Consider the following 27,963-nt stretch of genomic DNA (forward strand, 5'->3'; position numbering starts at 1 on the left):
TTAACTTGATAGAAATCTGAAAATCAGTTTGTATTTTCCCCCATTTTACCAGTAATACACGAAAGTGTGTGTGTGTGTGTGTGTGTGTGTGTGTGTGTGTGTGTGTTGATGACGCTTGAACCTAGGGGCATTATAACCCCGTTCCTATTTTATTTTTATTTTTGAAACAAGGTCTCAGTTGATGAGAGTCCAGTACTTCAATTCTCCTATCTTAGTCTTCCAAATACCAGGATTATAGGCATGCACTATCATGTCCAGTTTAACTTATGCAAATTCAAAAAAACAATAAAAATTAGACCATTTGAAAATAAGTATTTTGGCTTTGTGGCCCATTTGGGAGGCTGAGACAGGAGGATCACAGTTCACAGACAACTTCAGCTACTTAGCAAAGCCCTTTGTAACTCAGTGGTGAGACCTTGTTTCAACATAAAGAATAATAAATAGGGCTAGGGTTGTAGCTCAAAGGTAGAATGCCCCTGGGTTTCATCTGCAGTACCACAAAAACAAACAAACAAAAAACTACTTTGCATCTTGGCCTTCTAGTCTTTTATTTTTCTTCCTTTCAAATCTCTTTTACAAATGTGCATTGAAATAGTGTCATACTTTATCTGCCATGCTATCCTCTAGTAAGCATCTATAGCCATATCTTCAGATAGTTTCTGAAAACTGCCTTCTGTACATAGTGAACGTATGTGGTTGTCACTCAATTCTTTCTTTCAAAGACCCCTTCAGGGAGAATGAGGGCATAAGGTCAAGAGTTTTGGTACTTCTTCTGGGGCTCCCAGAGTAGCTAGGATAAAAAGCAACCACCAATAATTAGTTATTGATTGATTTTTGTGGGGTGATAAGATGGTGTGGTGTTAACAATTACTTACACAATGGGTCATGCTTCTACTATTTTGAACACTTGAGTCCTGATTTCCTAAACTCCTTGATAGAGGTGTGAATTATGGTTTTATGTTGACTTCCCATACTGAAGGAATATTTTCTTCAACTCCTTGGCCTTGATTTCCTGATTTTGAAACTAGGTCGATGTCTTCTCTATGGAACTGTTAAAGGATTAAGTTGATATTAATAAATGTGTCTACACAACCCTAGTTAGTGCTCCTTATCCCAAATCTGGCGTTTTCTCCAGTTATATTTCCTTTCTCTTTTAGTGATATTCTTTCATCATGCATCGGAAGAAGGTGGATAACCGGATCCGGATTCTTATTGAGAATGGGGTAGCAGAGCGGCAAAGGTCTCTCTTTGTTGTTGTTGGGGATCGAGGAAAAGATCAGGTAAGACGTGGTAAATACTTTCTGAGTTACTTTGTGTTCTCTCACAAGAGACAATATGTTATAGTCCCCTTAGGGTTCCAACATAAATAGCATTAAGATCCCTTTGGCTGCTAAGGTGCCTGTTGGGAGCCTTTGTTCATCTTCTGGAATTGGTAAATTCTCTGTATTTAGATGCGATAGCAGACAAGCCAATATTCTGAGGCTCAGGGTGCTGAATTGACCTTAAGGTTAAGTGTATGCAACTTAGCTTCTACTTCCCACCTGACCTCCCTTCCCTGGCCATCAGTTTAGTTTCTGCATCTTTCAAAGGAGGTTGTGGGCTAGGCAGTGTCTGTGGTGTCCTTTGGCCCTGAGGTTCTGACATTTTTCTTTGACAGGTGGTAATACTTCATCACATGTTGTCCAAAGCAACTGTGAAGGCTCGGCCTTCAGTCCTGTGGTGTTATAAGAAGGAACTGGGGTTTAGCAGGTAAGTTTGGCTCATGGGTGTCCCATTCCACTTATGTTTCCCGATTATTAGTTAAATGCCAGAAAACAATTCTTTGACATAGTTTTTCAGAGATCTTTAGTAGAGATGCCATTTCTGAGGACATTCTTAATTGGAGAAAAAAAATAGAGTGGATATCCTTTCTTCATTCCTGGCAAGAAATTTTAAATCATTTTTGTATGCTTTGAAATATGCTTAGCCAGTACCTTGCTTTCTGCTTCTCTTGTTTTTTTTTTAAGCTGATCAAGCCTACCTAGTATAAGTCATTAAATGGCTTTTCCCTACTTCAAAAGTATTCCATCTTTTACACTCTCCTTTTTTCTTCTACAGAAGGGGAGGTGCCTCATTTAATGTTCAAGACAAATCTCTTTGTCTACTCTGGATCTTCTCTTTTTCAGGACCTTTATTGATTTTTTTTTTTTTTTTTTTTGGCTGGCTTCCCATTTTCTCTCTCCCCCCCACCCCTCTCTCTCACTGGAAATTGGACTCAGGTGCATTCTACCTCTGAGCTATATACTCAGCCCTTTTTACTTTTTATATTGGAAAAGGGTCTTGTTAAGTTGCTAAGGGTTTTCACTATGTTGCTGAGGCCAGCCTCAAACCTGCAATCCTTTTTTCTCATCCTCCCAAATACTGGGATTATAAGCATGTGCCACCATGCCCAACCAAAATGTCTAATATTTTATTTTTATTTTTTCACAGTGCTGGGATAGAAACAAGTGCCTCATGCGTGCTAGGCAAGTTCTCTACTACTGAGCTACTGAGTTATATCCCAGCTCCACACTTCCTCCTTTTTCCTGTAAATATACTCAGTTTTCCCCATTCTCAGAAAACGATTAGCTACATACTTAGCTGTATCCTTCAGGCTAGGACTTGCTCTCAGTTTTGCCACCATATACCCTAAAACAGTCTTTTGTGTTTCCTAGCTACCCTCTTTGCTCTCTGGCTTCTGCTTTGATCATTGTGACCAAAATGTGTTTGTAGATATCCTCAGAGACCTGCTACCTGATGCAACACCTTTTCTCCATCTCTTTCCTCCTTTTCAGAGCCCTTGGTCTACTACTTACCTGTTGTTTGACATTTATTTTCTTATTTTCTGAAGCCATGCCAGTCAAGACTTCTAGCTGTAAACAGCAGAACTCCAACCCAAACACACTTAAGCAGCAAGGGAATGTGACGGAGTATTCGGGATGGTTCAGGAAGCTCAGGGGTTAAGGTTTAAGTCTGCTCAGGGGCGATTTAGGGCCAGAGTGTCTCTGCTTCCCGTTCATGCTCAGCTTTTCATTTCTGCACATATGTACCCTGCTTTCTCACCGCAGATCAGCTTTCTTTTCTCCTGACTCCTTGGCAGAAACAGCAGTTGAGTTTGATGTTTCAGATCCATTCATATGGAATTTAAGATTTCTCCCAAAATTCCTGTGGAACTATTCCCACAAGATGGAGCATTACATAGTGATGGTGTGGTCACATAGTAGGAACCTGGCAGCTCTTTCCACAGCTCTGTTTTGAAGGAGTTTGGGGTGGAGTGGGCAGTGCTGTTTCTTTCAGAACACCCATTCTCTGGTCATCTCAGAAGTACTCTTCTCTTTCTGCCCTCTGTATGCTTACTTGGACCGCCTTCCTGAGCTCTGCACTTCCCCGTGATTTTGTCTCCTCCCTTAAATCCTGTTAGCACGTACGGTCTGCCCTTGGGCCTCTTTCTGGTCCTTTCTCCCCAGAATGCTCATCTTCGTTGTTGCCTCTCACGTTCTGCCTCTGCCTGTTCCAGGCTGTGGCAAACCCACTCTCAGCTCATGCTGTCTCCTTTGCCAGGCAGCCCGGTGCACTCCTGACAGTGGCTCCTTCGTGAGCCTTTTCTGAGCCCAGTCACACTGGGTTCTGCTGTCCTCAGTGCTTGTTCTCCTTATACTGTGTGCCACTGATGCTCATACCTTGGGATGTAAGCATGTCACTTACATGCTATGACTTAACATTTTTTTTAAACTAGGTGATTAGCTCAATTAGGAGTCTTACATTTTTATTTTCTTAGAAATGCCCTAAGCCAGGCGTGGTAGCTGCACACTTGTAATCCCAGCACTTGGGAGGCTGAGACAGGAGGATTGCGGTGTGCGGATAGCCTCAGCTACTTAGTGCGGCCCTTTGCAAATCAATGAGACCCTGTTTCAAAATAAAGACTAAAAAATAGGGCTGGGGGTGTAGCTGGGAGGTAGAATGCCCCTGGGTTCTATCCCAGTACCTCAAAAAAAAAAAAAAAAAGAAATCCTCTAGTATATTTGTGGTAGGTAGTTAATATTTATTGAGTTGAGTTTATTGTTAACAGATTATAAAATTATTTTAAAGAAACCTGATTTTAGCCAGGCATGGTTGCGCACACTTGTAATCCCAGCATTTGGGAGGCTGAGACAGGAAGATCGCTGTTTGCAGACAGCCTCAGCTACTTAGTGAGGCCCTTTGCAACTCAATGAGACCCTGTTTCAAAATAAAGACTAAAAAATAGGGCTGGGAGTGTAGCTCGGAGGTAGAATGCCCCTGGGTTCTATCCCCAGTACCTCAAAAAAAAAAAAAAGAAAGAAAGAAATCCTCTAGTATATTTGTGGTAGGTAGTTAATATTTATTGAGTTGAGTTTATTGTTAACAGATTATAAAATTATTTTAAAGAAACCTGATTTTAGCCGGGCATGGTTGCGCACACTTGTAATCCCAGCATTTGGGAGGCTGAGACAGGAAGATCGCTGTTTGCAGACAGCCTCAGCTACTTAGTGAGGCCCTTTGCAACTCAATGAGACCCTGTTTCAAAATAAAGACTAAAAAATAGGGCTGGGAGTGTAGCTCGGAGGTAGAATGCCCCTGGGTTCTATCCCCAGTACCTCAAAAAAAAAAAAAAAAAAGAAAGAAATCCTCTAGTATATTTGTGGTAGGTAGTTAATATTTATTGAGTTGAGTTTATTGTTAACAGATTATAAAATTATTTTTAAAGAAACCTGATTTTAGCCGGGCATGGTTGCGCACACTTGTAATCCCAGCATTTGGGAGGCTGAGACAGGAAGATCGCTGTTTGCAGACAGCCTCAGCTACTTAGTGAGGCCCTTTGCAACTCAATGAGACCCTGTTTCAAAATAAAGACTAAAAAATAGGGCTGAGGGTGTAGCTCAGAGGTTGAATGCCCCCAGGTTCCATCCCCAGTACCGGAAAAAAACCAAAAACCAAAAAACCTGCTTTTGCCTAAAAGAAACAAGATTTTCAGTAAATAATTTGGCCTTTATAAAAATTACAAGCTGGGTGTGGTTGTACATGCTTGTAATGTCAGTACTTGGGAGGCTGAGACAGGAAGATGACACATTTGAGGACAGCCTCAGCAAGTAATGAGAATCTCATCAACCTAGTGAGTCTCTGTTTCCAAACAAGAAATAAAATTGGAGTAGGAGTGTAGCTCAAAAGTAGAATGCCTCTGAGTTCAATCTCCAGTACTACCAAAAAAAAAGTTATTAAAGTCTTACTGGCATGTTTGTAATCCCAAGCATTTGGGAGACTGAGACAGGAGGATTGCAGTTTGAGAACAGCCTCCCTCAGCTCCTTATTGAGGCCCTTTGCAACTCAGTGAGACCCTGTTTCAAAATAAAGAATAAAAATGGGCTGGGAGTGTAGCTCAGAAGTAGAATGCACCTGGGTTTTATCCCCAGTAACACACACAAAAGAGAGAGAGAGAAAGAAAGAAAGAAAGAAAGAAAGAAAGAAAGAAAGAAAGAAAGAAAGAAAGAAGCAAGCAAGCATAGCTGGGCGAGGTGGTCCACACCTGCAATCCCAGGGAGGTTGAGATGGGATGATCACAGGCTTTAGCCCAGCATGTGGTAACTTGGATATTCCTGTTCCAAAACAAAAAGGCCTGGGAATGTAGCTCAGTGCTAGAAGCTCTGGGTTCAGTCCCTAGCACCACACCAAACAAACTATAATCTTACCGTGGATAGATATTGTTAGCACTTAGTGTATATAAGTATATACACTTAGTGTATAGTGTATATCACCGGTGTATAGTTATAAACCGTAATTGCTGTTTTGTTGTTTAGACTCATAGAGTAGCATGTTTGCTTACCTCTTTATTTGAGTGCTAGTGATTGAAGCCAGGGACTTGTGCATGTCAAGTGTGTGTTCTACCACTGAAGCTACACCCCAGCCTTTTTTTTTTTTTTCAGTACCGGGGATGGAACCCAGGGGCATTCTTTCTCTGAGCCATACCCCATCCCTATTTTTTTGTTTTACTATTTGGTGAAGCTGTTCATGAACCTGTGATCCTTCCTGTCTCAGCCTCCCAAGTACTGGTATTATAGACATTGCCACCATATCCTGCTTGACTTTTTAATATAAGTTGAGAATAAGGCTTATTTTGAGGGCCTCTGATTCTCAGCATTGTTCTTTTGGTAAATGTGTGATGGGTGTGAAATCAGGCAGTTCACGTTTTTCTGGGCAGATTTGCCTTTCAAACTTAACCCACGTGGTCTTTAAAACTGTGTCTCTTGTAGCTCTCCCATCCCTCTCTGTCTTGATCTGGCAGAACAACATGTTCAAGCTGGTGCTTCCTTCTTAGTCTTGGGCTTGAGACATGAGCCAGAAGGAGCTGTGGAGATCACCTCCCCAGATGCCTCCATTCACAGAGGAAGGGGAGGCCTGCAGGGAAAAGGGCCTAGGTATTAGCTACTAAATTACAGAACTATGGTAAAATTCTAATCAGGTACAGCCACCATTCTGGAACCCTCTGTAAAGGAAAGGTAAACAGCAGTTGGAGGTTCAGGGCCTTTTGTTTGTTTTGGTTCTGGGGATTGAACCCAGGGGCATTCTACCTCTAAGTTACACCCCAAGCCCTGAATTGTTGAGGGTCTTGCTAAGTTGCTAAGGCTGGCCTCTAGCCTGTGATCCTCCCGTCTCAGACTCCCAAATACAGGGATAAGAGGTGTGTGTGTCACTGTGCCTGGCTCAGTCGGCATTAAAGGACAAAGACAGTTCAGGGATTTCTGAGGACTGTACAGCTTGCATTGCAGTCCCTGTACCCTGTATCATTGTTGTCTTAGATAAGCGCTGCCCTTGAGGACATGATCCCACCCTGGCAAGGAAGTGAGTGAATTCATCTAGGAAAACGAATATTGTAACCAACCCACCATCACCCTAAGTTTCCCAGGCCCTCTGGGGAACAGCAGTGTAGTCAAAGCATTGGTTTGAGACTAAGGTAATGAGACCACCTAGGTTTGGTTTCAAGCTCTAGCTTTGGCCAAATGTGAGGTTTAGCTACTCCTTTTACACATGTAAGGTCACTTCGAGCCAGGGGAATAGTTCACACAGGACCTGTCACCTGCTTACTGCAAAGCCTGCCTCAGTCACTCTGCCCCAGTGCCTCTCTCCCTCCCTCCATAAAGTGAGGGCGTCAGCTCCCACTTTCCAAGCAGCTCTGGAGGTGTGAGGCTCACTGAATTGAACCTCTCTGTTCCCACCTCTTTGGCCTCTGTGGTTAATTGTCTCTTACGGGGTGGGGATGGGGATGATTTCAGTCACCGGAAGAAGAGAATGCGACAGCTGCAGAAGAAAATAAAGAATGGGACCTTGAACATAAAACAAGATGACCCCTTTGAACTCTTTGTGGCAGCCACAAACATTCGCTACTGCTACTATAATGAGACCCACAAGATCCTGGGCAATACCTTCGGCATGTGTGTCCTCCAGGTGGGTGACTTCCTCCAGCCTGGGCCTAGATGTGTGCTTAGGCTGCCTGCTTCCCCACTGAGAATGGGTACGTAGAAGACAGAATTCCCAGGTCATCCCCTACTCCTGCACACCAAGCATTAGTAGTAGAAGGCTGTTGTCCACTTTGCAAAGATAGCCGGATCACTCACCCCATGTGAAAAAAGACCTTTCTGCTTAACTCAGCAGCTAGAGACACCAAATTGTAGAGTGATGCACAGCTAAGTGGCCTCAAGCTAAAGCTGGAGAAGCTAGCACTGGGAACTTTGAGTGAACCCCACCCCCACCCCCACCCCGTGCACTCACTGAAGACTGCTGACCCAGGAGCAGTGGACTTGTTTCACCAGCTGTGTACAGGCATATGCATCACCTCGTGTCCTCTCCTGAGTACTTGAGTAGCATAACCTTAGCCCTAGAAGACCCCTCACTTCCCCTCGGAACTGCTTGGTGAATTTCTCCACTGATGTAGTGTTTTTTTTTTTTTGGTCAGGCAAGTTAATGTGCTAAGTTTCCCATTTTTCTTTGTTTTCAGTTCTGGTGGTCTTTGTTTTAGTCTTCGGGTATGTGTGTGTGTGGTACTGAGATACAACCCAGGGGCATTCTACCTCCAAGCTAGACACCCAGTCCTATTTTTTTATTCTTTATTTTGAAACAGGGTCTCACTGAGTTGCAAAGGGCTTTACAAAGTAGTAGCTGAGGCTGTCCACGAACCACCGTCCTCCTGTCTCAGCCTCCCGAATGCTGGGATTACAAATGTGCGCCACCACCTGGCTTAGTCTTAGGTATTTTGTTATCTGTGACTCTTCCCTTCCAACAACAAAAAAAGAAAAAGTTTATTCGCAAATTCATATCTTATATGTATTTTATTATTCTATGATTATGATTATGTAAATTAAAAATCATCTAAGAAAATATAAATTAAGAAACAAAGAAGGGGAATCAATAATAGAAGTTCCCATTTTTCTCTTTCTGCATCCCATTGGGTTGTCTTATACACTGCTGGCTTGAATCCCACCTTGGAAGCCAGAAAGAGAGCATCTTTCTCCAGACTCCCTTTGCCATAGCGCTAATCGTCAGGGACTGTGGCGCTCCCAGCCATTACAGGCTGCAGGGCTGGCTCCTCCAGCAGTAGCTCTCTCGCGTGCTGCAGTTGAGTTTTGTCAAACAGGTTTGAGCTGTAAACATGTCAGAAAAGGAATGTAATACGATGTTTCTAAACTGCGAGTGGTGGCGCATGCTTGTAATCCCAGCATTTGGGAGGCTGAGACAGGAAGATTGCGGTTCGTGGACAGCTTCAGCTACTTAGGCCCTTTGCAACTCAGTGAGACCCTGTTTCAAAATAAAGAATAAAAATGGCCAGTTTATGATGGCACATGATTATAATCCCAGTTCTTGGTAGGCTGAGACAGGAGATCGCACAGGTTTGAAGTCAGCCTTAGCTACTTAGTGAGGCTCTCAACAACCTTAGTGAGATGATGTTTCCAAATAAAATAGGTCTGGGAATATAGCCCAGAGGTAGAAAAGCCCCTGGTTTCCACCCCCAGTACCACACACACACACAGAATAAAAAATAGGGCTGGGGGTGTAGCTCAGAGGTAGAATGCCCCTGGGTTCAATCCCCAGCACCACAAAAATAAAAAATAAAATAATAAGATGTTTCTAAAATAAGAGTGTGAATCAAATGAAGTTTTGAAGCTTGTTTCCAAGTAGAATTTTACTGGAGATTATTAGAAACATCCTTGACATATAAAACCAGGTCTACCAAAGGGCTGAGTTCTCTTCTGTGGTGCCCCTGTTAAGTTGTAAGAGTGTTTATATGTGTGTGTGTGTGCATGCTTCTCGGTGAGTTGCGTGGGAGGTGTGGTCTTGGGTATGTACTCTGAACGAAGCCCTCCTTTTGCTTGGCTGGCCCTTGGCTGGTGCTGTTTGCATCACCAGCCTTTTCTAAGGTTTTCTTCTTCTAGGACTTTGAAGCCTTAACTCCAAACTTGCTGGCTAGGACTGTAGAAACAGTGGAAGGCGGTGGACTGGTGGTTATCCTCCTACGGACCATGAACTCACTCAGGCAGTTATACACAATGACCATGGTAAGAATCTATTTGTTGTGGTTTTCTTGTGTGTGTGTGTGTGTGTGTGTGTGTGTGTGTGTGGTGTTGGGGGTGGAACCCAGGGGCATTCTACCTCTGAGCTACACCCTCAGCCCTATTTTTTATTCTTTATTTTGAAACAGGGTCTCACTGAATTGCAGAGGGCCTCACTAAGTAGCTGAGGCTGTTCGCGAACCACAATCCTCCTGTCTCAGTCTCCTGAATGCTGGGATTACAAATGTACACCACCATTCCCGGCTTAGAATCTGGTTTTTAACTTAATTTATGGGGGTTTAAATCAGTCTGGTGTTTTTGCTGTGGTCCAGTGTCTTTACAGATTTCTGGTGGGGCATCTTTGGTGAGTGATCGGCACAAGTTGAAAGCCCTCTGACTCACATAATGAAAAAGTCACTGCAGATGAATCATGGGTGCTCCGAGTATACATGAGAATCTCTGAATTTTACATTTGTTTTTGGGCATTTCAAATTTATACCCATGAGATTCAGATGTGATGCAGCTTTTATGTAATTAAGTTTTCTGGAATGATATTCTACAAAGGGCCATGCCAAGGCCTGAATTTTTATGTTTTACCCAAGTGGGACCATGGGCAGTATTCTCACTGGCTCTTATTTTCTAATGGATAACAAAAGATAACCTCATTTGCCAGCTCTACTCTGGTGAGAATTTGGACTGAGAGAGGTGATGTCTTCCCTAAACCAAGCCACTCTGGTGAAGAGTGGAGCTGTCTCAGCTGATGCAGAGCTGGCCTTTGACCCCATCAGTGTTGCACCATTGGTGTTCTGAGGCAGGCTTTAAGTCATGCCCTTGGCTCAGTGGCTCAGGAGTGATGTTGGGATTGGCCTCGGGGTTCGTGAGCTCTATTTTTCTGGGAAGGTGGATTTTCTCAAATCTTGAGCTATTTCCTGTCACTACCACCCCTGTTGTCATTTGCCACTGCAACCCCTCTGGCCTCTTCGGACCTACCAGCGTACTTTCACCATAGGGCCTTGCACTTGCTCTTCCCTCTGAATTGTGTTCGCGTGGATATCCACAGTGTATATCCACATGACTCATCCACACTGCATTCAAATCCTTGCTGCAGTATCTTGGTATCAGCTTGGCTTTTCTTTATACCCTGTCTAGAGTAGGTGGCTCCACCTGTCACTTCTTTTTCTTCAAAGCGCTTGACATTTACCTGAAGGTATATATTTGTTTTTCATCTGTCTTCCTGTACATGGGAGCAGGGATTTAGTTTTCTTAGAGGAGTGTCCAGCATGTTGAAAGCACTTGCTAGATATTTGCAAATGAATGAATGACTGATAACATCCATTTTGTTGTTCTCTCCTTTTTACATGGCTGCCTGCTTGACCTTCCATCCTCAGCTAAGTATCGATGGAAGGCATTTCCTCACTACCCCTTGTAAATAGGTTCTTCTCATTCACTACCACTGCACTATATTTTATCTGTGGCATTTGCCAACTGAATTTATTTGCTCCTTCATCTTCCTCCAACCATGGAACTATAAGCACCTGGAGAACAGGGGTTAGGATGTATTCACCAGGGTGTACTCAGCATGTTTGCTGTGCTAGTTACATGTACATTTTATTGAGTTAGGGTGCTGACTAAAATGGGGAAAATGTCAAAAGTCAGGTGAGGAGAAAATTACTGGGATAAGAAATACTGCATTTTGTGTCTGATCCTAGTTCCAGCAAAGAGCGGGATCGATTATTCTCTTTTGCTGGAGCTTTGTATTTGGACAGCTGAGCCTCGCCACGCTGCATAACTTTGCTAATGGATGGTACCTTGCTTTCCTAGGATGTGCATTCCAGGTACAGGACTGAGGCTCATCAGGATGTTGTGGGGAGATTTAATGAGAGGTAAGTCTGTACAGCATTTCTCAGTTCTGTACAGTTGTTGGGGGAACTATGGTGAGAGAAGTATTTTTATTTCAGACCCAACTGAAAGCATTTGTATCAGGGAGGTACAACAGGCTTCCAAAGCAGTGAGATTCTTGATAGCAGCTGCGGCTGCAGAACTCCCTGGACACAGTGAAAGGGGCACGGGGTTGAGGACTCAGGAGAAGACACAAGTGGATGTGCAGGACTATAGCCAGCCTGCCAGAACACCTGGATCCCGTCTTGCTGCTGGCTCTTACTGGCTTGATGACCTTAACCAAGTCCCTCTGCCTGACTGGCTCTTAGCTTACTCATCTTTCAAAGGGCTGATTTATCTGGATCATTATTTCCCAAAAGGTGTTCCATACACACTAGTTTTTTATGATGAGAAGCCTTTCTAGCCAGATAAGTCTGGGAAATGCTTACACTTTTTTTCTTATCAAGAGGCATATTCACTGGGCATGGTGTTGCATGCCTGTAATTCTAGTACTTGGGAGGCCACGACAGAGGATCACAAGTTTGGCGACAGCCTCAGCAATGTAGCAAGACTTCTAGCAACCTAGCAGGACTCTCTTTCAAAACAAAAAATAAAAAAGGGTTGTGGATATAGCTCAGATGTGGAATACCTCTGTGTTCAATCCCCAGTTATCCCTCCCCCTCAGTCCCCATGAGTCATATTAACCTGTTGTAGCCACTGAAAGGTCTGGAAGCATTTGGGACCTGTTTAATTGATTATTCCTCATTCCCAAATTTATTTTACCATCAAGCACTTTTTTAGGGCTAACAGCCTATGAAATCTTCAGAAACTTTGGCCTAGATTGGTGGTTCTCAGCTAGAATGATTTTGCCTCCTAGGGACATTTGGCAGTGTTGGGAGACATTTTGACTGTTGTGATTTTGGGGTGATGGGGGAGGATACTTCTGGCATCTAGTGTATCTAAGCCAGGGATGTTGCTAAAAACAATTATCTGGTCCAAAATGTTAGTAGTTCTTAGGTTTAGGAACTTGGTTTAGGTTTCGTTCTTAGGTTTAGGCCTTAGTTAACCCAGGGGCCTTTCTGATCTTGACAACCCTTCATGCTCAGGCTCAGTAGAATGGGAAGGATAGAAGGCATAGGTGTATGCTGTGGGACAGAACAGAAACCTGTAAGAGTAATGGGAGAGTGGGAGAGGCCCTTTTCGTGTCACCTGGAGGATGTTTGAATTGTATAGCAAGTCATGTTTTCCTATATGCTAGCAATTTTGTGTTGTATATCCTCAGGGAGCTCTTCTTTATGTTTTCTTCTTTGTGACAGGAAGTAAATTTATTTGTGTGTGTGTGTTTGATGACCACATATGACTTGGTTTAGGGGTTTGGTGAGCTTGCAAGGTGGTTGTCTATAGTAGGGATCTTGGGGTTCTTGAGTTTTCTTGATTGCCAATGTAAAGTGTGTACAGGTGCCTAGTAGAGGAGGCTTTGGATCACCTCCCTGCTCTCTGGCTCAATTTTTTCTTTCTCTGGCTTTCTTAGAGACATGTGGGGCTGAGTGATTTTCTTCAAGAACAGCCACTCTTCTTCTGCCTTCTTGTGTACCTTGCTTGCCCTCCCAAACCTCACTACAGTGGTTTTCTTCGGCAGGTTTATCCTCTCTCTGGCATCCTGTAAGAAGTGTCTCGTCATTGATGACCAGCTCAACATCCTGCCCATCTCCTCCCACGCAGCCAGCATCGAGGCTTTGCCTCCACAGGCTCCCGTGAGTCTGGGTGAGGGGCCTGGGAGGTGGGTGGGGGACTGTGATGACCTCCCATGGCAGTGGCAGACTTCCTCCTCTTCTCTCTTGTAGGATGAGAATCTCAGCCCTTCTGCTCTGGAGCTGCAGGAGTTGAAAGAGAGCTTGCAGGACACCCAGCCTGTGGGTGTGTTGGTGGACTGCTGCAAGACCCTAGACCAGGTGAATGTGGGTTCAGAGCTTCCCCCAGGGTCAGCAGCACAAGGGTGAAAGTGTGCAGAGAGCAACAGGAGCCAATTTAGGATGAGGCAAGACCAGACCCTCCCAGGAAGGGGCCTTTTTTCTTGCTTGTCCTCGTGTGTTGCGCAGCAGCAGGGCTATCTTGTGTGTCTGGGATTTGCAAAGGAAGCCAGTTCAGGGAGCCGGAGCTGAGGGAGATGAGTGGATTATATTGCAAGAAGAATCTCCTCAGTGCTTTTCCACAAAAGAATTTTTTTTTCATCTCAGTTATGTTCTGATGATGTTAAGGTTTTGCTTCAGGTTGCATAGAAGTAAGAGGAGACCTTGAGGCCCCTTGTTATGTATGCCATTTCAGTGTCAGCCTGAGGGCCCCTGGGGAAAAAGAAGTCACAAAACAATAGTTCTAGGACATTCTCACAGAGACATACTGGGCATTCTATCTAAGATAAATGTCTGGAAAAGGAATCACTGGATCAGAGACTGTGTATTAACATGGGTGTTGCATAGTCGATGATGTTTAACTGCAATGAGTGCATTTAAACTTGTCTTTACCAGTTTGATGTGGAAGCATCTGATCCTTGCTTTGTTCCCGGGATTAGGAGAGAGGCAGGTTCTTCATTGGATTATTGGTCATCTCTATTGTCTTTTCTTTGGTGAACCAATCTACTCATGTTTGTAGACTTATTTATTGTATTTTTGTCTTTTTCATGTTATTTTTTCCTTGTAGAAAGTTATTCAGAATACATTTTTTAGTCCAGTTGTGTGTGTTTTCTTTCTTTTTTTTTTGGTGGTACTGGGGATTGAACCCAGGCTGCATTTTACCTCTGAGCTACACCCCCAGGCCTATTTTATTTATTTATTTATTTATTTATTTATTTATTTATTTATTTATTTTGTGGTAGTGGGGATGGAATCCCAGGGGCATTCTACCTTCGAGCTACACCCACCCCCCATCCCTGTTTTTTATTCTTTATTCTGAAACAGAGTCACACTGAGTTGCAAAGGGACTCACTAAGTAGCTGAGGCTGTCCATGAACTGTGTGATCCTCCTGTCTCAGCCTCCCAAATGCTGGAATTACAAGTGTGCGTCACCACTCCCGGCTCCCATTTTATTTTTTTATTTTGAAACAGGGTCTGACTAAATTGTTGAAGCTGTCTTCGAATCTGCAATCCTTCTGCCTTGGCCTCTTAAGTACTGAGATTACAAGTGTTCACCATCACACCAGCTTAGTCCAGTTATGTTTAAATAGCATTTATAACTTTTCTAGGTAGTCTAAAGTAAAACAAAAGGGTGAAATGCAGCACTGACTAAAGGCCGAGTTAAGACAAGTAGCACCTGGATCCCATGGGTGTTTCTACCTGGAGCCCCTTTTCTTCCTACTGCCCATCTGCCCAGGCCTGGTTTCTTTAGCTGCTTCTTAGTCTTGCATCTCACTGCTTGGAGAATGAGATGACCTCCTCAGCACTGGGCAGGCCAGCTGGTCCAGGAGCCCTTCTTCCCAGCTGGGGAACCGACTTTGGCCCCGAGGAGTGTGGCAGCTCCTTTCCTTCAGTGCTCTGGCGTCTTACTTCCCCTCTCTACCAGGTGCTCCTAGATGATGGGCTCAGGGGTTAACAAGGGACACCTGCTTCTTGGAGTGTGCCTTCTAGTGGGCAAGGGCAACCTTGTGAGGAGGAAATTAGCACATCAGGTGGTGTAGTAGAAGCTGCTGCACATGATAGAAAAGGCTGGGAGGGCTAGGGTATACTGTGGTGAGAGTGCTGTGGTTCTGGTACTGAGGTCAGGGGTGGCCTCATTTGGAAGGTGAGAGTTGAGCGAAGCCTCTGAGGAGTCAAGGAAGTAGCTCTGTGGCTCTGAGGGCCACTGTTTCAGCAGAAGGGCCAGCAGGTGCACAGGCCCAGGGCAAGAGTCCAGCTAGGGTGCTCCAGGACCAGTGAGCAGGTGAGCTGGGCAGAAGTGGTGCAAGGATGTCACAGCAGCTGCTGGAAGGGCTGTGGCACTTTGGAAGAGAAGGGGCAGTGGAGGGTTTTAGTGTAGTCTCTTCAGCAAGCACAGCTGTCTGAGGCAACCCCAGGTTTATTCATAAAAGATCTTCTGGCTTTCCTCCGGACGCTGGCGGGATGAGGAAGACTAATCAGGTGGCAGCTGTCATAGTGGAGGGAAGTTGGCGCTGAGCAGAGCAGAGGTGGATGGTAAGGTTGGTAGGGCTGTGTTTTGAAGGTATCAAACAGGATTTGCTGATGTGTCAGGGGTGGTAGAGAACACTGAGGATGCTTTTTGGTCTAGACAATTAGTTAACTGAGATGAAGAATGTAGGTGGAGGTCTGAGGGAACATTAGGCATCAGTTTCAGGTCTGAGATGACTGTTGTATAAGTGTGCAAGTGTACTGGAAGCAGTTGCTGATACCTGTGAACCTGGTGTGTGGGGAAGAGGTCTAGAATGGATATAGAAACTTGAGAGCTTTGAAGTACTTAACCCTGATAATGAGCTGAGATGACCAAGAGAGGTGCCGAGCCCTGCTTTCTGGACTAGGAACTGCCACCCAAGCCAGGTGCCCAAGCTGGACATGGTGGCACACACCTGTAATCCCAGCACTTGGGAGCATGAGACAGAGGATCCACAGGCTTTTGGCCAGCCTTGTCAGTTTAGCAAGGTTCTTAGCAACTTAGTAAGACCTTATTTCAAAATAAAATAGGGCTGGGTGTATAGCTTGGAGGTAGACTGCCCTGGGTTGTTCTTTTTTTTTTTTTTAATGTGGTACTGGGGTTCTTGGAAACCCTTCTACCTCCGGGCTCTATTCCCAGACCTTTTTTTTAAAATACATTTTTATTTGGAAACAGGGTCTCTTAAGCCAGCTTGGCTGGCTTCGAACCTGCATGATCCTCCTGTCTCCCCCTCCCAAGCGCGGGGATTACGAGTGTGCGCCACCACGCCCAGCTGCCCTGGGTTTTTTTTTTCTTTTTCTTTTGTTGTTGTTGTTTTGGTGATATTGAGGGTGGAACCCAGAGGCTTTCTACCTCGGCCTATACTCTTAGACCTATCTTATACTTATTGGGAAAAAGGGTCTCACTAAGTTGCTGAGAGCCTCACTCAGTGGCTGAGGCTGGCTTTGAACCTGTGCGATCCTCCTGTCTCAGCCTCCTAAGTGCTGGGATTACAAGAGTGCACCACCATGCCCGGCTGCCCTGGGTTTCTCACATACACACACACACACACACACACACACACACACACACACACACACAAAATCTGCCTCCCTTTTGTTTAGCTTTGGCTTCAGCCTAACCTCTTCATAGGGAAAGTGGTAAGTGGCTGAAACGGAGGCCTATCTCACATCTCACCTAATAAGTTTCTTTTTACCCAGGCCAGAGCTGTCTTGAAGTTCATTGAAGGCATTTCCGAGAAGACCTTGAGGAGTACTGTTGCACTCACTGCTGCTCGAGGGCGGGGGAAATCTGCAGCCCTGGGATTGGCTATTGCTGGGGCAGTGGCATTTGGGTAAGTGGGTGACTCCCATCTTTAGGAACTCTGGGCTCTTCAGCATAGCATGTAGGATTCCAGGTCAGGAAACCAGCAAACTGTTAACTCTGGTTTCTAGAGCCGGTTCACCATGTGATTTCTGTCTTGGCTACGTGCCTGGAAACAGCAACAGTTTGCCCAGGCCACTCAAAGGTTCATAAGAACATGTATTTGCTGTTTATAGTTGAACAAACACAAAAGCAAAGAGATGGAGGTAAGAAAGTTTAAAACCCTGAATATATGTGACGAGCTCTTCTGAGTGAGCAAAGTACAAGTTGGGCATTTTAGTGATCCTGCTTAGTAGGTCTTGTGCCAGGCGCAGTGGCGCATGCTTGTAATTCTAGCTCCTCAGGAGGCTGAGGCAGGAGTACTACAAGTTCCAGACCAACCTGGGCAACTTAGCAAGATCCTGTCCCAAGAATAAAATAAAAAGGTCTGGGATGTATCTCTTGCGCTGTGTGGTGGGTGTGCCTAGCATGTGGGAGGCCCTGGGTTGAATTCTCAGTACCTCCAAAAAAAGTCTTGTTTGTTTCTAAGGAGCTGCCTTTGAATATATTGTTACTTTCTCTCCTTTTGCCCCAAGTGGAAGACTTAGGCAGCTGGAAACAGAATATGCTGTCCTAACATCACAGATGTGATTAGGGACCTAGGATTTACTGTGTTCCCCTATGTGCATTATTGTCCTTGGTGCTCCTTACACTTCTACGAGCCAGGTAGATGAACAGGCCCAGCAAGTTCTAGTGACTTATCCAAGATCCCCCAGCAAGTCACTGATGGCAGACCGGGGCATGAGCTTAGTTCCTGTTTCCTAGTCCTTCATCCCCTCTGCTGCTCCAGCCATGACACTTGCCTGATAGCCTTGAGCATCCTTTGTCCTCAGCAAGGATCCTGGAGGTCAGCTGTGGCCTCGGCCTGACCACCATTTGAGCTCTGCAGCTTCACAGCACAGCGAGTAATGAGCATGAGACCATTTCTCTTCTCAGGGCAGTGTGCTGGCTCCGCACACTGACAGACTTGTCCTCCCGGTGCCTCTCAGCACTTTGCAGTCACAGTTGGTGGTGGTTGAATGCCGACTCTTGCTGCCTGCACACTGTTCATGTGTTTTCGTTGCTCTGGGAAGAAAAATATACTTGGCTCTGGGAAGAAAAATATACTCGGCTCTGGAGATGCTTTCCTTTTCCTCCCCAGTAGGTGTCCTGCCTTTGTACTCTGCTGGAGATGATCTCCAGTTAGTACCTGTGTGACAGGAAAAAACAAAAATGGTTCCTTGGCTGGGCATAGTGGCACATGCCTGTAATCCTAGAACTTGAGAAGCTGAGGCAGGAGGGTTGAAAGTTCAAGGCCAGCTTCAGCAACTTAGGAAGACCCTGTTTCAAAATAAAAAGAGTTGGGGTTTTGGCTTGGAGGTAGAATGCCCTGAGTTCAATCCCTTGTACCAAAAAAAAAAAAAAAAAAAGTTTCCTTGTTTTTAATTTTCTTTAAAATGTTCTAGGTTTTTATTTTTATTTTTTTTAAAGTAGTCTTCTTTTCCTTTATTCTATAGGTACTCTAATATTTTTGTTACCTCCCCAAGCCCTGATAACCTCCACACCCTGTTCGAGTTTGTATTTAAAGGATTTGATGCTTTGCAGTATCAGGTAGGAAATTAGGATAATTCCTTTTGATTTAGTACTGGGTTAAATCCACATGAATCTTTGGACTGTTTTACTTTCTTTCTTTTTTAACTTAATAATGCATTTCTAAAGCATGGCGTTGATTTGACTTTTTTCCCCCAGGAACACTTGGATTATGAGATCATTCAGTCCCTAAACCCTGAGTTTAACAAAGCAGTGATCAGAGTGAATGTATTCCGAGAACACAGACAGACCATTCAGGTGAGGCTTGTGTTTTGGGACACTGTTCTGCGGGTCCGCTCCCCTGCTTGGTGTAACTGGCTCTTTGATGTTTTCCTCACAATGTTGTCTGTACTGTATAATTGTGTGTCCTTCTCACAGTGTTATCTTATGAGAAAGATGTTTCAGATTTTCAGCTTTTTCTAAAGAAAAAACATTTAAGCAACTAACGGATGTATGTAGTCCCGCAGAAAAGTTATAGTATTGTCTCCTGAATATGGAATAAGTAGGTTTGAGATTATCCTGATGAGTGAAAGGAATCATTGTTCTGACATGAGTTTTAATTTTGCTTAGTTACTGCAGGTTTTGAAATGGTGCATCTGTAACTAGAATAACAATCTCACCATTTAAAAAAACTTTGCAGAATGTGCTGTGAATCTTTGTGGTTTAGCCAATGGCCTATTTTTCTTTTTGAACAGGATTTTTTCCAAAAGCTCCATAAATCTCTAGTGTCTGTAAGCCCGAATGCCCTGCACTTGTCCACAGGCTGCAATTTTGTTAATTCTCTAAAAGGCATTAAGTGACAGGCTTACAGAAAGGACTGAGACTGCTAGGCTCTTACTGGAGTGATTCATTGATTGTCTCTGCAGTGGGGTTGGGATGCCAAGTGGGCCAGGTGAACTTTCTAGTTTATGTCCATGAACTTTATGCCTGTCAAAGCATGTGGATGTGTCTGTCAATAAGATCATAGGCCTTTTGTTGTTGTTGTTTTTTGGGTATTAGGGATTGAACCCAGGGGCATTCTGTCTCTGAGCTATACCTTCAGCCTTTTTTTCTTCATTATTACTTTTTGTTGTGAAACAGGGTCTTATTGGGTTTTTGAGAGCCTAAGTTGTTGAAGCTGTTTTTGAACCTGCTCTTCTGTCTCAGCCTCCCAAGTACTGGGAACATAGGTGTTTGCTACCATGTTCGGCTCAAGATAGACTTTTTTATTAGAGTTCAGATGATAAACAGCATCAACTGTTCATGCCTTTAACCTTGGGAATCGTAATTTTCCTGCTTGGGTTCTTTCTAGATTCTCTTCATTCTATACATTTATTCCATTTTTTACTTGACTTCATCAGCTGAGCGGTGGAAAGACTGATAATGGTATGGGTTGAGGGTGGGCTCCAGGCTATGGGAATACAGAGACCTGTTAAAACTTAAGAAAAATACATAAACTCAAGAGGGCAAACATTTTTCTGAAACACCCTGGCTCAGCCCTTGCTCTTCAGATTTGTAATCAGATACCCTCTGCAGTTACCAGACAGAGTTGTTTTGTCTCCAGACTGGAGAATAAGCACAGAGGAGGTGACTTGGCCTAATGAGATTCTATGTTCCTCTGAGGCCTCTTTCTTCCTGCTGGAAATTGAGAAAAAGAAGACTATTAAAGCTAGTTGAATCTCCTTGGTGGCTACTTTCTATGGTTTTATGAGATGCTTGTTTAGTTTCTACCCTTGAGAATTAAGACATGGGACCCTGTTAAGGTAGCGAGTGGGGTGTTCCCTCCTTGGCCCAGAAACTTCTAGAAAAGCAGTTCATATGGTTTGTGATAAAATACTTCAAACCCATAAGAAAGTGCAGAGCCTAGTATTACTTAATGCACATGCCCAGTGCTCCAGATTTAAGAAATGATGTAGCACTGTTGGCTTTGCTTGTTTCATGTTTAAAAGCCATTTTTGATTTAGAGAATTTAAACCTCACAGATACAGTTGAAGTCCCTTTTGTATACCTCCTGTTCTCTTCTGTCTCTCCCTGTAAATAACTCCAGTTCTGAGATGAGCACATTTCCTTTCAGTTTGTGTGTTTATATTTTACTATATAATTGTGTGTCTGTGAATGGCTGCACTTTGTACTTGTCCTTCAGTGCACTTTTTTCACTAATTTGTTTTCAAGATTTGTTCAGGTTGAAGCTTAGGGATCTGAGTGGTTCATTTCTAAGTACTACATGAGTACAGTAGGATTAGTTTATATTTCTAGAAGTAGAATTTCTGGTTTTAGTGTGTACATAAATTTACAGTTTTAATGCATTTTGCCAAATTTTCCTTATGTACCCATTTGCCTTCATACCAGCGTTCTTTTAATTTTTTTTAAATTGGTGCATTATAATATTCATAATAGTGGAATTTTTTTACATATTCGTATATGCACATAACATAATTTGGTCATTTTTGGTACTGGTGGTTTAGTCTGGGGTTACTGACTGAGTTCAGCTACATCCCCAGGCCTTCTTATTTTGAGACCAGGTCTTTTTTTTTTTTTTTTTTTTGGTGGTACTGAGGGTGGAACCCCGGGGCCTTTTACCTCCGGGCTATACTCCCAGACTGTTTTATATGTTATTTGGAAACAGGGTCTCACTAAGTTGCTGAGAGCCTTACTAAGTAGCTGAGGCTGGCTTCGAACTTGTGCGATCCTCCTGTCTAAGCCTCACGGGGATTATAAGCGTGTGTGCTACCACGCCCAGCTCGAGACCAGGTCTTGCTAAGTTGCCAAGACTGGCCTTGAACTTGGAGTCCTCTTGGCCCAGTCCCCTTTTGTTTCCCTAAATCCTCACCAGTACTGGGTACTTTACAGCAATTTGAATTTTGTCTGTCTGCATGTGAAAGGTGTTTCTTTGTTGTTTTTAACAGTTTACTGAATACTCATGGGGTTGAATTATCTTTGGTTATTCAAGTTTCCTTTCCTGTTCCTGGCCTTTTATTAACTTGAAAAGTAGCAGGAAGCCCTGAAGAAGCTGAATGGGATGTGTATATACTTTAGGACAGATGACTGTGTGTATTAAGAAAAGGATAGTCTGGCTGGGCGTGGTGGCGCATGCTTGTAATTCCAGCATTCAGGAGGCTCAGACTGGAGGATCGTGGTTCAAGGACAGCCTCATCTACCTAGTGAGGCCCTCTGCAACTCAGTGAGGCCCTGTTTCAAAAATAAAGAATAAAAAATAGGGCGGGGGTGTAGCTCAGAGGTCAAATGCCCCTGGCTTCCATCCCTAGACCCGTAAAAAAACCAAAACAAAACAAAAGGATAGTCTGGATATTTACCCACCAGTGTAGGGGGATTGGTGCCCCAGTACTCAACATGAGAAACCGAGTCCTCAACCACTGGGGATGAGCTGTACCAGATAGCCTTAATCTGAGTCTGAGGAGAACCAGAAGAGGGAAGGGGAAGGCAGCCACATCTGCCAACTTTATGAGGAGCCAGGCAAGGGACCTGGATAATTATTTACTCCTCAAGCAGCATGGATTCCATCTTACAGAAGAAGACTCCAAGGCCCTATGAGATTAAGTGGCCTGTCCTGAGTCATATAACCAGAAGTTGAAATGTTCAAACCCAGGCAGCTGGCTCCAAGCCCATTCTATTCTTGTTCTGCCAAGCAGAAGCAAAAAGGAGGGAAGGAGTGTGGTAGCACATGCTTGTATTCCCAGTACTTGGGAAGGCTGAGACTGGATCACAGGTTCCCAGCCAGCCTCAGCTACTTAGTGAGGTACTCAGCAACTATGTGAGATCCTGTTTCAAAATAAAGAATAATTTGGGCTGGGGTTAAAAAAAAAAGGGAAGGGAATAGGATACAGAAGACAGGAGGTATATTTATATATATGATGAGTCACCAGTCCTCACAGCTGTGGCATTAGGCAGCCATATTCATAATCTATATATTTCCTCCTCACAGTATATACATCCTGCAGATGCTGTGAAACTGGGCCAGGCTGAACTCGTTGTGATTGATGAAGCTGCCGCCATTCCCCTCCCGTTGGTGAAGGGCCTCCTTGGACCCTACCTCGTTTTCATGGCATCCACCATCAACGGGTAAGGCAACTTGGGAAGGAGTTGGTACTCTTTGTCTTAGGCTCTTGATAATTTTTTACTGAGGCTGTCTTGGATCCTGTCTACTCATATACTCTAAATTTTCTCCAAAACACTCTTTTTAACAACATGCAGCACGTATCTGTTAATGATCTTTCTTCTTTTATAAAAATTAACAAATAGGGATTTTATTTTTTTGCTTTTATTGGTGCATTATAGTCTCATAATGTAAATCATATTGACAATAACATACATGCACACAGCACTTGGTGCATGCACCCCACCTCCCTATTTCTCTCCCTCCCAGTACAGAGTACCCAGATTGACAATGGTATATTCTTATGTATACACATAGTAGATGGTAGTATTTCCATTAAATACTAGCATCATGAACCTCAGTCTTCCTCCTCCCCTCCCCTTCCTCCTTGGCTCCACTGAGATTCTCCTCCATTATCTGAGTCCCTCTGGTTCTCAGAAACTCCCTAGCTCACACATATTAGAGAAAACATATGCCCCTTCACTTTTCATACTTGGCTGATCTCACTTAACATAACGTTCTCCAGGTCCTTCTGTCTCCTTGCAAATGTCATAATTTTGTACTTCTTTATTGCTGAGTAGAATTCCAGAGTGTGTATTTTTCATAATTTTACAATCCATTCATCTGTTGATGGACACCTAGGTTGGTTCTATATTTTGGCTGTTGTGAATTATGCTGCTATGAACGTTGGTATGAATATATTAATGTAGTTCTCTGGTTTCAACCCCTTTGGAAAGATACCCTGTAGTGGTATAGTTGGATTGTATAGTGGATCCATTCCCAGTTTTCCTAAGAATCTTCACACTGATTTCCATAGAAGCTGAACTAGTTTGCACTCCCACCTACAATGTAGAAGAGTCCTATTTCCCTACATCCTCACCAACATTTATATTTGACTTCTTTATGATTGCCATTCTGATTGGGATTACATAGAACCTCAGTATAGTTTTGATTTGCATCTCTCTTGATTGCTAATGATGTTGAACTTTTTATTATTATTATTATTACTGGGGATGGAACCCAGAGGCAGTCTACCTCTGAGTGACACCCACAGTCCTATTTTTTTTCCTTTATTTTTTGAAACAGGGTCTTAGTGATTTGCAAAGGGCCTCACTAAATAGCTGAGGCTGTCTTTGAACCACGATCCTCCTGTCTCAGCCTCCCAAATGCTGGGATTACAAGCATGGGCCATTAGGCCTGGCTTGTTGAACATTTTTTCATGTATCTTTTGGTCATTTGTATCTCTTTTGTGAAGTGTGTATTCAATGCAGTTGTCCATTTCTTGATTGGGTTTTTTTTCCTAGTGTAAAGTCTTTAAATTCTTTGTATATTCTAGATATTAGCCCTCTATCAGAGGGATGTATCCACATTTCTTTCCATTATGTAGGTGGATAATGTTTCATAGTATAAATACACCAATTTTATTTATTTCTTCATCTACTGGTGGATTATTTCTACCTTTTGGCTATTATGAATAATGGTGCTGTGAACATTCATATATAGGTTTTGTGTGGAGGTGTTTTCAGTTCTTTTGGACATATACCAAGGGATGGAATTACTGGTCAAATGTGGAATATTGCAGGACTAGCTTTCAAAGTATCTGCATCATTTTAAATTCCCATAAACCAGCAGTTCACTGTGGTGCCCCCACACCCATGATCAAGTTTCAGTTACCTGTGGTCAACTGTGGCCCAGTATTAGATGCAAATTATAGAAATAAATAATTCATAAGTTTTAAATAACTTATTAGAGCATGCTGTTCTAATTGCTTTATGAGTCATTATTAATCTATTATTGTGCCTAACTTGTAAATTAAAGTTTTATCATAGTTATATATAAGGGGGAAAAGTGTTTATATATATATATATGGTATATATATATATATATATATACCATATATATACCATATTTTTATATACATATATAGGATTCAGCACTAGCTGTAGTTTCAGTCATTCATGGAACAACTTGGAATGTGTTCCCTGCCCATGGGGGGGAGGTCGTTTTGTGTGAGAACTATGGTTTCTCTACATCCTTGTCAATACTTGTATGTCTTATTAATTATAGCCATTTTAGATGGGTGTGAAGTGTTACCTCATTATTGTTTTCATTTGCTTTCCCCTGATAACCAGTGATACTGAGATATTCTAAATAAGGAGGTCCTTCTTTATCAGACACATGATTTCCAAAATGTTCTCCTGTTTTGAGGGTTTTTCCAGTTTCTTGATAGCATCCTTTGAAGCACAAAAGTTTAAGGAGGTTCTTTTCTTTGTTGTTGTTTTTTTGGTGGTGGTGCTGGTGCTGGGGATCAAATTGAGCTTTATTTCTAGCCCTAGCAACCTATGGAGACCACTTCAAAATTAAAATAGGGCTGGGGTGCAGGTCAGACATAGATTGCTCCTGGGTTCAATCCATAGTACCACAAATAAGAAAGAAGATGGAAGAAAGAGGAAGAGAGGGAAGGAAATGGAATTTCTTTGGGAGAGCTCTGATCATTCTGTAAAAGTACTTGGGTAAGAGGAAGTACTTATATAGTCTTTAAATATAATGAGTATCACAAAGTGATGTAGTACTAACAGTTGAAATGGAAAACCCTTGGAATAATGTGTGCCCTTGTTCACATATGCTGTAACTAAAGAGATGGGGAAATGCTCAAAAGTGAAGAACTGGTTCTGTGACCAGATTATAAATGATTTAGCTTTTTTTTTTTTTTTTTGCTGTTTGATGTTACTTTTTAGGTGAAAGTAGTAATGGAAAGAATTACTTGGGTAGTGGATTTATTTTGCTTTGATTTTTTAATTAGGAAATATTCTTGGTTCATTACTTCAGGCAGCTACCATTAGTTGGCTAACTTTGTCTCAATTTCCCTATGCTGAAGGCTCTACTTATATCATCTTTTCAGTCCTTATTTTTTGGTTCATATCACAGTCCTGTGAAATGTGTAGAATAATCCCCTTTGGAGAATGAGGCTAAAAGAGATTGGATTCCTTGCCCAGGGGCACTAAGTTGGTGCCAGGAATTGAACTTAAGCCGAAATGGCTCTGAGCCAAGCCACTGGGCTGCCCTCGTCCCCTGGACCTGTGTGTGCTGTGTTGGAAGCTCAGAGATGAGCAAGGCTGTCCTTGGAGCTGGTGTTTCGGCAGGCTATTGTTTTCTAGAGAGTAGATTGGGGAGCTCATGCCTGACTGCCTTTGTGTTTCTCCTAGTTACGAGGGCACTGGCCGGTCACTGTCCCTGAAGCTAATCCAGCAGCTCCGTCAGCAGAGTGCCCAGAGCCAGGTCAGCACCACCGCTGAGAACAAGACCACGACAACAGCCAGATTGGCATCAGGTACCCTGGGGACCTTGGCAGGGGGGCCCCCGCGGTTCACAGCAGGTTCCCTCAGACTCTTACTGCACCCTTGATTCCCTGTGGCCTGTGGACAGGGACCAAACCTTTCTAACATCAGAAAGGTTGAGTCCCCAGGAAATGAAGTAACTTTTCTCTGAGCAATAGTAAGCAGTATAGGCACCAGCCAGGAGCCTGACTTGGGTCTTCTGGTGGGTGGACCCTTGTTTGTCCATGTCCCAGGGTGTGGTTTCATTGACTTAGTGAGAGTCCTGTGGGATTGGTATCATGGTAAGTTATATATCATCCACCCAAACAGTTTAAAATCACACACTTTAAGTTCTCAAGTGTTAGGTATCTGACTACCACATGATTAAGATAAAACATCTTCCTTGCTCTCTTAGTGCATATTTAATAACTGTTTCTAATTATGTGTGTCACTTGTGGGGAACAGCGCGAACGTTGCATGAGGTTTCCCTCCAGGAGTCAATTCGATACGCCCCTGGGGATGCGGTGGAGAAGTGGCTGAGCGACTTGCTGTGCCTGGATTGCCTCAACATCACTCGGATCGTCTCGGGCTGCCCCTTGCCTGAGACCTGCGAGCTGTATCCTCTGTGTCTGTTTCTGTGGAAGGGAGGAGGCAGCGCCAGAATCACAAGGGTTTGGGCCTTTTCTTATAGGATATTTCTCTAGAGAGAGGTACAAGTTGAACATTCTTGCTGGGCATGGTCTCACCTGTCTCTAGTCCTTGTCTTTACTTGGGAAGCTGAGACACAGGATATCTTGAGCCTAGTAGTTCAGGACCAGCTTGGGCAACATAGCAAGATCCTGTCTCAAAATTAATAAGAAGTTGAACATTCTCAATTTTCTTATCTTTTCTTCTCTAATTTGCTTCTGCTTAGGACACTGGGCTCCTTTTCCCAAGCTGAGGGAAATCTATATTCTAGTGCATCCCATTTGGGGTTCTCTTTCATTCTTTTTGTTTACTTAACTCCAGACCAGCTACTATGTTAATAGAGATACCCTCTTCTGCTACCACAAGGCCTCTGAAGTTTTTCTTCAGCGGCTTATGGCCCTCTATGTGGCTTCTCACTACAAGGTAACTGCGCCTGACCTTGGGATGACCCTCAGCTTTGGCAGTCCTCTTTTACTGTCTTTCCCACCTTTTGTTACCTGGTGGCTCAGGTGACTATTCCACTGGGACTTCAGTTTCTTGTTGGAGAGCTCCTGTGATCTTCTAGAGGGGTTACATATCCAAGCGCACTTCATGTGGCTCCTGTCAGGCTTCTAACTGTACACAGTATGGAATTCTTGGATGTAATTCTATATGAGTAGGAGCTAGAAAGGGTGGAAAGCTTTGCTCATTTTTTTTTTTTTTTTTTTTTTGCGGGTTTGGGGATGGAACCCAGGGCATTTGACCTCTGAGCTACACCCCCTGTCCTATTTTTTATTCTTTGTTTTTGAAACAGGGTCTCACTAAGTTGCAGAGGGTCTCACTAAGTAGCTGAGGCTGTACGCAAACTGCGATCCTCCGTGCGCCACCACGCCCAGCCTAGGCTTTGCTCATTTTTAAAGATTCTTTTTATTCCTTGTGGACTCACTAAACTGATAGACTGAGGGCTGTCATATTTGTAACTCAGTGTGCTGTTTGGCCTGAAACCAGCTGTGTACTGCTGAGCTATTTTTTAAGAGCATTGAATCTAAGGGTCTAGAATATTTGAAACTCTTAAAAAGCTAAAGGGCAAGTCAGGAAGGATACTTTTTGAGTATGTAGCATTTTTATGAATAGCCTTTAATGGAAGGCTGAAGAATCAGTATTATACATGTTGGCTGCTTTTCTGAAATAGCAGCCTCTTATCTAGGGAAAGTTCACTTTCTAGCTGTGAAATAAGTAGTGCTAAATCTCTCCTTCCTCTCTGCAGCCTCATTTTTTGGTCTGAGAGGAGAATAGGCTTGGGAGGCTCAGGCCCACTTAAGCCTTT

The 27,963-nt window shown here is 43.4% G+C and overlaps 1 protein-coding gene across 3 annotated transcripts in view; it reads left to right on the forward strand.

Moving 5' to 3' along the window:
- Positions 1-1,172: 1,172 nt before the first annotated feature.
- The window catches only part of NAT10 (N-acetyltransferase 10), a gene marked incomplete at both ends in the record, with an annotated part of 40,489 nt that continues 13,698 nt past the window's right edge, over positions 1,173-27,963 (forward strand). For 2 of the 3 annotated variants that reach the window (XM_080689120.1, XM_080689121.1), the window contains 14 exons: positions 1,173-1,280; positions 1,658-1,749; positions 7,305-7,476; positions 9,459-9,581; positions 11,397-11,458; positions 13,093-13,207; positions 13,298-13,405; positions 16,790-16,923; positions 18,488-18,581; positions 18,720-18,818; positions 22,483-22,619; positions 25,860-25,984; positions 26,436-26,586; positions 26,984-27,080. In XM_080689120.1, coding sequence (XP_080545246.1) covers positions 1,173-1,280; positions 1,658-1,749; positions 7,305-7,476; positions 9,459-9,581; positions 11,397-11,458; positions 13,093-13,207; positions 13,298-13,405; positions 16,790-16,923; positions 18,488-18,581; positions 18,720-18,818; positions 22,483-22,619; positions 25,860-25,984; positions 26,436-26,586; positions 26,984-27,080 — 1,617 coding nt within the window. Of the gene's footprint in view, positions 1,281-1,657; positions 1,750-7,247; positions 7,477-9,458; positions 9,582-11,396; positions 11,459-13,092; positions 13,208-13,297; positions 13,406-16,789; positions 16,924-18,487; positions 18,582-18,719; positions 18,819-22,482; positions 22,620-25,859; positions 25,985-26,435; positions 26,587-26,983; positions 27,081-27,963 lie in introns of all 3 variants that reach the window. The other variant, XM_080689119.1, reaches the window with a different exon arrangement.

Source organism: Muscardinus avellanarius (genome assembly GCF_963383645.1).
Source record: "Muscardinus avellanarius genome assembly, chromosome: 1".
Classification (NCBI taxonomy): Eukaryota; Metazoa; Chordata; class Mammalia; order Rodentia; family Gliridae; genus Muscardinus; species Muscardinus avellanarius.